The 11,330-nt window shown below is 33.3% G+C and overlaps 1 protein-coding gene across 8 annotated transcripts in view; it reads left to right on the top strand.

The window, feature by feature from the left end:
* Positions 1-1,998: 1,998 nt before the first annotated feature.
* Positions 1,999-11,330, top strand: part of LOC119645199 (SCY1-like protein 2) — a 56,666-nt gene continuing 47,334 nt past the window's right edge. For 7 of the 8 annotated variants that reach the window (XM_038045212.1, XM_038045208.1, XM_038045209.1 and 4 more), the window contains exons 1-3: positions 2,093-2,557; positions 2,635-2,760; positions 3,292-3,390. In XM_038045212.1, coding sequence (XP_037901140.1) covers positions 2,114-2,557; positions 2,635-2,760; positions 3,292-3,390 — 669 coding nt within the window. In that variant the 5' untranslated portion in view covers positions 2,093-2,113. Of the gene's footprint in view, positions 2,558-2,634; positions 2,761-3,291; positions 3,391-11,330 lie in introns of all 8 variants that reach the window. The other variant, XM_038045213.1, reaches the window with a different exon arrangement.

Here is an 11,330-nt window from a genome sequence, read left to right as displayed (position 1 = left end):
CCATTCAAGCATTTATATTAAATAATTATATAAGGTATTATATACCTTTCTTTTTATTCCTTTTTTTAATAGGAAAATTACTTGTATCTGTGTTATATTTGGGTAATCAAAAATCTCAATTAAAAGTTTTAAACTTCAAGGTCGTAATGTGAGCTTATTATTATTATTATTATTATTATAATTTTAGACTAATGAAATAAATTCTTAGACTAAAAAAAAAAAAGACATTGAGCACTAACAGCACAGGCTAACAGCATCGGCTCTAATATAAATAAATGTACATTAGATAATGAGTTTAGTAGTATTAATAAAGTAATATATAGAATTGATATTCGATTCTGAAGATGATTTTAGAATGTCCAAAGGGTTAGTCGCTCCAAATGCAATACTTCTAGCCAAGGAAAACTTAAGGTAGTCGCAGAGGATGTGCTTTATAGTTAGAGTTTGTCCACAATTGCAGATTGGGGAGGGAGACTTCTTCAAGATCCATTGGTGAGTTGCGATAGTATGACCAAGGCGAATTCTCGAAAATGTTTGGATCTTGGTTTTCTCAACGTTTGTTGAATAAAAAGGCGGAATTAATCGAGAGTTAATGGAAGAGTAGTGTTGATGATGATATTGTAAATTTCCTTTTGCAATTTTCACTTTAACTTTTCTCCCAATGTATCTTTGAAGATCCAACTTTTCCATGACATCATCCATAAATAGAGGAGCAGAAGCAGCATACTTTGCCGCTCGATCAGCCTCCTCATTTCCCAATAAACCGATGTGACTTGGTACCCATAACATTTTAATTTTTCCGTCGGGTTTAGTAATTATATTCCTTAATTTGTTGATGGTGCGTAATGTGAGCTTCTCAATTAACATGCATGTAAAATGCTATTGTGATGAAAAAATTAAGGGGAGTTTTCATTTTCCAAAACAAATTCAAATATTGCAACTATTTTTATGTCCGATTGGTACATATGTCATTAACATATGACATTTAGAAATGATATCATATTTCATTCGCTTTGTTGGTTTCTAAATTAGAGTTTCTTTTGTAATTGTTGGCAATGATTGTCAATGAGTTTTCAAAATGAATTAATTTATTGAACGAAGTTCACTCATTTGATTCAATTGATAATGGTTAAGAAAATGATATGGTGATGAGATAATTCTATAGTCAAACGTTTTAATGTAACGCAAGGGCTTTAAAGATCGAGAATAGATGAATAAAATTCGATCTCAAGTTCAATCACTTATAAAGTTAGCAATAAAATGGTCGATTGCTTGTTCAGCTATCGTTAGTTAAATATTCGAGATGTTACTTGAGTAGAACGATTCGTAGTTGCTTCGTTTTTTAGCACCTGGTCCTTCCAAAAGAACTGCATTTTTCAAAAAACAACTTCAGGTTAAAGCGGCTAAAGAGGTACTGTATATGGGTGATGATGATCAGAAATCCTGCATGATCCTTAGCGATGAGATACAAATTTATGCTTACAATTCAGAAGCAGTTTAACGAGTAGGAAGAACATTTTGTTAAAGATGGCTCGAAACCGAAGAAACCGCTTAGGCTAATTAAAAACCATAATTATGTTAACGTTGTTGACAAGAATTTCCTATCACAGGATCGAACAGTTATCGAATCGAATATTATCTAATAATATTAATAATAATAATAATTTTAAATTAAGTAGGAGCCCCTTGCATTGGACTGTTCGTGAAAAATGCACCTTCATAGACCTCCATAGCCATAAGTCACAAAAAACTGAACGCTTTTTTGTAATTCTTTTGAGATAATAGCAGCTATTAAATAGCGTGTAGGAAAGACGCACTATTTTATAGGTTAACGCATTAAAAAATAAGAAAAATTATTATAATTCTGATTCGTCTTACTTTTCGAGAGGCAGTATTTAATATTTATATCTGTACTTTTCTGTACAATTGTGCAGCGACGCAAGCAGTGAATGGATTCTCGGATAACTCGGTGCGCATAGTAGAGGATGTGGAAATATCAAGCGATGGTGTTATTAATAGCGTTGATACTTTAGCGAATATTACCACATTAACAACAACAAAAATAACAACAAGAACAACAACAAAAACAACAACAACAACAACAACAATACCTATGCAAACACGTATTTTTTTAAATTCACAAGCACAACCCGGTTTCAATGATTTTAGCGGCAATGTCGGCGTTAGTAGTGGCAGCATTAACCCGACTAATATTATCATAGGTGGCAATAATTTAACGGGTGCGTCTAGTAGTGCCGCAATTAACATTGGCAGTGGTAGCGGTGGTGGTGGTGTTGGTGGTGGTGGTGGTGGTGGGATCGCTGTCGGACCTAAACGTCAAGGCAGTTTTTCCAATGTGTTTGCCAAGTTAATTGATGGTATGCCTGCCGGTACAATGTTTTCCAAATTTAAAAGCGCCAATATACCATCTGCCGCACCAAATGTAGCTGACACCAATCCCATTAAGCAGTACTTTGATATTGGTAAACAAATTGCTTGCGCCGGCCCAGAATTAGTATGGAAGATACACGAAGCTTTTCGAAAAAGTGATGGTAAGGTAGGTTGTCTTGTATGCGGCAATGGAAACAAAACAAAATCCCTAACAATGTCTTATTATTTATTCACTATCAATAGGAATGTTCGATTTTTATATTTGAGAAAAGGATTGCGGAAAAGTTGCATAAGCCACGACGTAAAGAAACTGTAACGGAACTGTTAAAAACATCGGTTAAAACCTTAGAAAGATTTCGTCATCCTAAGGTAGGTTAATAGTTTGCTTTCTTTTCCTTTGCTTTTTTTTTTTTTTAATAATAAATAATTAAAATAAAAAATTTTTTATTCATTTATAATTAAATATGAGAAATAATGTAAAGAAAAGGTGACGAACGCATTTATTAAATATAAAAACGAAATTAAAGTAAAAAAAAAAAGAAGAAATTCCTACCCATTAAAGAGGGTCTTTGCCTAAAAAAAGCATTCAAAGCATGAAAATGTTTTTTTGTACATTCGCGAAAACGAACCGGACATGACTGTAAACAGAACTGGCAAATGTGAGGGCTTAATGTACATGAAAAGAATTGGCGACATCGACTTTGTACATAAAAATGAGTGGAACTCATTTAAGCGTTTGGCCATATTCACTTGATTAGGTAGCACTGTTTTGCATGGGCAATTGTTCTGATTGGGAAAATACGTTGATTCGAAAAGAAAACGATTTAAGTAAAATATGCAATCGAGGACCCCCATCCACTTGCGTAAGAACGTAATTTTTCCTTGTTGGTTTATTTTCAGATTTTACAAATACTACACACTGTCGAAGAGTCCGCTGAAACTTTGGCCTTCGCGGCGGAACCAATTTATGCAAGTCTTGCTAATATTTTGGCCTTTCATGTAAGTTTCATATTCAAGTCTCATATAGTATTTTCGCCATATATATTATACAATATTTTGTATGTATTTGTATATCTTAACATTAACTTAACTTTGTAGTTACTAGACTCGTTGGATGGTCATTGCGTAATGCCAAATTTTTTTTTAGCTTAGTCGGAACTCCTCTTTACAGACTTTATTAATGGAAGTATATTCGAATTAATCTTTTTTTTGTCCTTGGTATGAAAGCACATTTTCGCTAATTAGCAGTTGTTGAGAACGATTGTGACCAGGGCACAAATGAGCCCATTTCCAAACTAGTGGAAAATTGTAATTTGTTTTAATCATCCGTCTCCTAGGCTTGTAATGGCTATTGGGTCCACTTGCTAAGGTTCAACATGCTGTTGAGTCGGCTTGAGGATTAAGAATAGAAAGAGCCACGGGCGAAGGAGAGAGAGAGAGAGATTGCAAAACAGAAAGAAAAAAGAGAACTTTAATTAAATAGGTTGCTAATAATAACAAAAAAAAAAAAAAAAAAAAAAACTTTAGAACGAGTTTCTCTAGGTGTAAAGTGTAAGCTTAGGGAATGCAAAAGGTGTGGAAAAATATCAGCAATTTTTCGTCATTTTTACACTCAATTTTTCTTTTTACACCTTACACCACTTGCAATATATAAGGTATATTAAGTTTATGTGGACGTACGTAATAGAAAGATTCTCCTTTTATTATACCGATTGATTCAGAATCACTTTTTAAATCGTTCTAAACTTGTCTGTCCGTCTAACGTACGTCCTTATAAATTCGTGTTCAAGTTTCACGTCGCAATTTTCAAGGTATTTTAATGAAATTTGTGCTTTGATCCAAAGATGAACGGTATTGAATGAATGGTTTAGATCGGTCCACTTTTTTGACCATTCCCCATATAACGCTCTACTTTGAAATCTCATTACATAAAAAAAAGAAAACAATTTTTAAAATTTCTCGACCAATCTCGCTCTGCAATACAATTTGGATGTTCTAAATCGATACGAAAAAATTGGTTCGACTGGGGCAATTTTTTGAACCCTCTCTCATACAAAACCGTTCTTACGAAAACTGAATCTTTATATGGTGACAAGGTATAAATTTTAATATTTCCGGGAGAAAATTAGTTCATAACAGTAAATTGACATAGAAATCAATCTTACTGAATTTGGATCAAGTAGATCTATTTTTGGAATATCAAGGACATGCCGGCTTTTACGAAAAGTGTCCATTTGCATGCAAAATAATGTGTAACTTTACCAAAACGAATGAATAACTGTATTAGGCGAAATGGTGTAGAGGTATCTAATAGCTGGTCTTGCCCGACTATACTGTTCTCAATAGCTATTATCTATCTATCTACCTACCTATTTTTACCATTTTTGGGACTGTAGAACTTCATAAATTTCTGGATGAAACTCTAACCTAAATGATTTTCTAGGGCCTATTTTAAAGTCACCTTTGCATCTTTAAACGATTTCGGCAGAGAGCAAATAATAGTCGGCAGATGGAAAGTCCGAACTATACGATTCATGCATCATAACTTTGCAGTCAAACTCTTTTAATTTTTGCCAAATTATTGAAAATGGTCAAAATCTCACATTGACGGAAAGCACCACGTTTCCTATTAATCAATTCCGAACGCTTTACCTTAATGGCACGTTGTAATCGCATTATTTGTTAATAATATAGAATAGAATAGATCGTCTGGCCAGGTAAGGCGCAATTTCCTTTTAATGTCATCATAAGTATTACCTTACGTAGGCTTTATCCATTCTGTATGTAGCTTGGTCCATTTTGGAGTACCATCTTTTTTTTGCATGCGTTGTTATTGCATATGGTTTAGCTTGCAACACCTTGCATCAGTCCCTTCAAAACGGGTTCAAATTCAGAGATTCGCAGATAGGAATTCTCACCAGCTTAATATTACCAAAGTTACGTAACTGTAAAAGGAAGAACGCAATGAAATTTTTTACTTTACTTTACCCAATATATCAGACTTATGTGTCCTCATCTAGGTGGGAACTAAAACGTTTAACTCGAGCTGAAAATAGCCGCTTTATTATTAGTGGACATAAATACCTAAGAGATTGTGACAAATTGTAAAAGAATTTGATTTAATATATAAACGATATACAACGCATACGGTCATGCATATCCTACGATTTATGATACGAAATTAGAAAGACCCTAACTTCCCCCTCTCTTTCGAATATAGAATTATACATCGAGGTAGCTATTAAAAATTTGATTCAAATTATGTTTCTTTCTCATTGCTGATCAATATCAGTCACAAAAAAGGTTATTGTATTTCAGGAAACCGTCAATTCTAAAAGGTTTTAAAAAAATTTTGATTATTCTTGAACTGTGATTTTATTATCATGTAAAGATCTCAATCTTAAATAATCTTTCCATTTTTACTAGAGATATTTATTTATAAGTGGAATCAAAAAAAAAAAAAAAAAAAAAAAAGAAGAAATTTTTATAGCAATAATACGCATTTGTATTGAGAAAAATAATCTCCGGTAAATTTAATATATATTTACAAGAGTTTCTCGGTATCTTTAAGCGGATATATTGCAAGTAAATATTTAAAAAAAGCAAACAAGAAGCAAGATAAGGAAGAAAGCAACAGGTCGAAAGCTTTAATATCCATTCCCATTTAGTGCACATATACATTGTTGCATATTTGATTGCAGAATGAAGCAAAGCTTCACATATTTTTTATTACATTGTATATACCATGCATAGTATCTCATACGGAAATCGATATATATATATATATATATATATGTAGGAAATAGTCCATACTATAATGCACATTGGAAAAGTTTCCGATAATTTCGCTTAAGTTATTTGATTCCCACTGAACTTGACAGAGAAATATTCATACCTAAGATAATTAAATCAATTGCTTAAAAAATGTTCAAGTCATGGCCTAAGGAGAAGAGAAGAGAATTTAGGCCGGTAGAGATAGGCACACAAACAATTAGACAAACTTAGCCAAAGAATTTACAATATTGATGCCCATAACGAATACATACGAGTATAGCCGATAGTGGCAAATGCGACTCCCTTACGCGATTGCATTTAATTTTGCCTTAAAAAAAAAATGGTTTTACGATTTTTGATGATTATAAATAGAACTTTGTCTCTAAACAAAAAAATGAAAAGTGAAATTTGTCTTTAGAAAGATAAGGCCTTCATTCGAAGAGAAACTTTTATTTCACGGCTTCCATATCCGAAATCGGAATACGGGGATCTTCCCCATCTGTTTCCGGGCTATTTCTTAGGCGTGTTACAAACATTTTATCGTTTCTCATCCCGCCTCAATTCACTATCCTTCCTGACCCTTACCGTATCTACATGGATAGCGCACATTAATTGGTTTGTTGTTCAAGCATTAAAAAAAAAAAAAGAGAAGAAAATGGTTTCGCTGCAATGCATAAAAAAGAAATTATTGCGTCCGCTTAAATTAATTTTCTGTTTTAAGGAAAATTCAATTTTATATCCACGTATGCATAGAATGACTGGGCGTATTTTATAGCTCTGACTGCGAGTATTTTTTGATATTAAAGATATTACGAGCAGTTTGCCTCTTAATATATATATCGGATTATTTTTTAATTGTTTTTATTAAATTGTTATTGTTAGCGAATAACACCTGCCATACACAACTAATATGCAATAAATGTGCTCTTCTCGCCTAAACGAAGAGCAGTTGTTTTTTGTATTTTTTATTCAATTATTTCTTTTCTTGCGTCCTTAATTGAGTGTGTACGTTCGTATTTTATTAAGTCGAAGTAGAATTCAAAACAAGACGAACTTATCATTATAATATAATGTGTAGATAAACACAGACGAAGCGAATATATTAAAGGCATATGGAAGAAAATTGTGTAGAGCAAAATAAAAATGATTGTTTCATACGATATGTGACAATGGGTGAAAAATGCTTTCATCAGTATACTTCCGAGTCAAATCGGCAGGCAGCGTAGTGAACAGCAACCGACGAAAGCTGTCCAAAGCGACTAAAATAATTTATGTGACTAAAATAACAATAATTTGTAAACTAACGATCAGAATGTCATGATATATTGACACATATCTTTTAAAGATTGCTAGAGAAGTCGTATGGATCTGTCAATTGTTATGCCATATATGTACCAGATAGGAGAGTTATTGTATGACACAAAACATGTTAAATAAAGATTGAATACAATTAACTTAGATTTGCTAAATAAAATAGAACATGAAGTGACAAGGCCTATAAAGCGAGTGAGGTCCGTCCTCAGATCAATCTTTGACTTGTTCAGCTTATACTTTAGTATCAAATTATTGGGTTATATAAATATTGTCTGTTTCACAAACACTAGTATCAAAAAATAAGTAAGAACATTATAGGCGGGTGACGCTGAGTGTTATATACCCTACACTACCTCGCTTAATAAAGTTACTCGCTTGTTTTAGTAATAATACATCAAAAAGTACACATTATTTACATACAAAGCCATAATTTTTATGAAAGCCCGCATATTCGAAGGATAGATTTTCTTTTCATATACGAGTTTGTGAATCATGATAGCGCCTATACAAGTTGCGGTGCAAAAACAAATAGACTTATGTGATTTAAATTCTCTACCGTTAATTTTTTTTGGTGAAACGCTACTATGGATTATTAAGATAACATGAGATATCTTATACAGAGTGAGGCGAAGATATAGATAGACCCATGTGATTCAAATTAGGTCTATTTAATTTTTTTATTTAATTACTATCGTGAACAACTTCTCATCACAAAAAAATTAACAATTAGGCTTTTTTGGTAGATAAGGGTTTAGATTTCATGAAAATACTTATATGCGGTGATATAGACCTGCCTAGTCCAAATTCGATAAGATAGACTTCTTTGTGTATTTACTATTTTGAGTCAATTTCCACCGTAAAATATTGGAAATTCAACCTCTTTACCATCTAAAGGTTTCGTTTACGAAGAAAGGGTTATATGATAGGGGGTTTAAAATATTCTTACAGCCGGTCCAAATGCTCATAGCAACTCAAAATGCCAAAATACTATTACTTAGCCACTTTTGCCGAGAAATTTTGAAAATTACAATCTTTTTTCATATAACGTCTTTCCAGAATAGGCCATAAGATGGGGCGTGGTCGAACAACCGGACCGGCCCGAACCATTTTCAATAGCGTTCGTTCTTGGGTCAAAACACATCAATGTATCAAATTTCATCATTTGCGTCCTGCAGCTTGAACATAAAAATACACGGATAGACATGAGACGGACAGACAGACACACAGACTTACATCGATTTAGAAAATCATTCTGAATTGATCGGTATAATAAAAGGTGGGTGTATCCTAAGCGCTTCTGGATGTTACATACGTGCGCATTAACTTAATATACTCTATACCATAAATGATATACGGTATAATGAAATTTGGCACACAATTTTCCTTCAAATTGTCCACGCATATTATCATTCGACTAATTTTCATTCCATTCTAAAAAGCATGGCCAAACATATGTCTTTTTTCAGCCTGTTACAGAAATGTTATCCCTTAAATTAGTTAGTAACATGTTATGTCGCTATACCCAAACTGCTTAAACAATCAATCCTTACCCGTCTTGTTAATGTCAGCGCCACCGTTCAGCACGCATTGATGACTAATTGTATGCTATTAAATTTTATCTTTCGAATCCACGGAGATCTTGTTAAAAAATGTATTCATTATAAATGCTTATCGGACGTAGGTCTTTATCGGTGGATTTTTTACATTAATTCACTCTTAAATAACCTGAACTACGTCCCAAAGATATTTAGATAGGTATCGACTTGACTATAAGCATCTATATTAGCTCAGTAGGTGTTGGTATGAGATATCTTTACGCATCGTTCCGTTAACGATGATAAGTTGTAGTGAACTCTTAGGGAAAATGCTGTAAGTAACGTTCTTAGGTAAGTTTTCGCAATTTCATTAATTGCTGGATTAGGGTAGATAGGGAATGTAATGTGAAATGTACAACCAAACGGATTAAATGATTAGAAACTTTTGTGAATGTTATCAATATTCAACCGGCCATGATGATGTTACTTCCATAAAATGAAATGCGTTTAAATATTTGCTTTGGTCTTGTTTAGCAGTTTCTAAAACTCATGAGGACTAGCTTGAAAACGTTAATGAGAATTTTAAAAAAAAGGACACTAATTAGTAGGTCGGTAAAATAGTTCATAAATACCCTTACATCGTAACCAAGTAGCATCCACATTAAATGAAAAATTTCATGACGTTTTTTACCAGCATTTAGTTCTCCTAAACTATTTTCAATTTTTAAAACGAAATTTATTGAACCGATATGTAATATTCTGTTAAAACTATTATCTGATGATTGCAGAACTCGAGGGCGAAAAGGGTAAGCCAAGTGATTTTCACAGACCTTTTTTAAAGTCAGCTTTACAGAGACTTCCGCGGAGAACCAAACAAATTGTAATCACGCAGGGCAAAGGCAACGCTATACGGTGAATGCATCAAAGCTTCCCAAGCCAAGCTTTCTCAATTCTTCTCGATTCGTTAGAGAAGTGTTTCATCTGGCATTATCTGTAGACTGTCATCTATCAAATACGTTACGATATGGTTTTAATTGGGTTAATTAAGCGACTCACCAACCGTCCATTACGAACTTTTTTTTGACATAGTATGATGAAAAGTAGTTTACTCAATACGCGCTCAATCGCTAGTTATATGAGTGTATGTGCATAAGTGTAAATGTATATATATATATATTCAATCAAAAAATGCGGATTTCTCTCTATATATAGGGATATGTGGTGCATTGATAGTTATAAATTTTTTGTATCTGTTGAGCAATGTGTCGATAGCATGCTAGTAAAAATCTTCCCCATTGGCTGCGAATCAATCATCGAGGCATATTTTCGTGGGAATCAAGGTGCTTGCCAGTATCTCGTCGATGCAAACACGTGATGGCAATCGACAGTAGGCAAGTCTGGCGAGTAAATTGCATGGGTTACTGCTTCACAGTTGAGTGCTTTCAATGTGTCACGAACCGCATTCCGTACGCATATCTTTCAAGATATCATGTAAAAAATATGATGTTTTTGGTAGCTTTTCCACACCTTACAATAAACCACTCTCTTCTTGTGGTATTAAACAAACATCACCATCCTTCTTTAAACGGGATGCAGATGATGCGTAACCGTATGATACAAGAAGAAATTCCTTTTATTTATTTAATATTGGTTACGAAAAAAATTCCACCCAAACACTGCCAACATAGCAAGCTAAACAAATTAAACATTACAATAATTCGTGCGGCGATCAAAGAAAGAGAGTGTCGTTAAGACCGATCCGGAATATTGATGTCGACATTGTTTAATAGACAAAAAGAGGAAATCCAGCACCGAGTAAACCTCTCAACTCACTTCCCGTCTCCTAACGGGCGACAGTAACCATATCAACTTAACTCTGTTTTCATACGACGGACTAATTCTAGTGATATTCCATGTCTAACCGTGTAAATCATATGTATATAAATACTATTGTGTGCAAAATGTGTGATCGATTTAATTTTTACTTTTTTTAATTTATTTCGGTCACTTTTTGCGCATAGTTTCAAGCAAATAATATTGGCGGAAGGTATTCATAGTCCACGACAGTACAATAATCGAACGAAACTAATGCCGCTTATAATGTGAAAATGGAGACAGATGTCTTTCAAAGTGCTGCCAATTTAGAAAGAAAAAAAAACTTGTGATATTCGATGTACCCGCGGAATTTAACATGAATATTGGTCTTACTTATCGTCATAGTGTTATATATGCATATATATATAAGTAGATTTTTTTTTTGAAACTTAAAGGAAATATATATATAGAAAATATTTTTTTGTATTTTAAGAAAAACGC

This window comes from Glossina fuscipes, unplaced genomic scaffold (genome assembly GCF_014805625.2).
Source record: "Glossina fuscipes isolate IAEA_lab_2018 unplaced genomic scaffold, Yale_Gfus_2 1, whole genome shotgun sequence".
Lineage (NCBI taxonomy): Eukaryota > Metazoa > Arthropoda > Insecta > Diptera > Glossinidae > Glossina > Glossina fuscipes.
The sequence above is the reverse complement of the archived record's forward strand: the minus strand, read 5'-3'. Positions and strand labels throughout refer to the sequence as shown.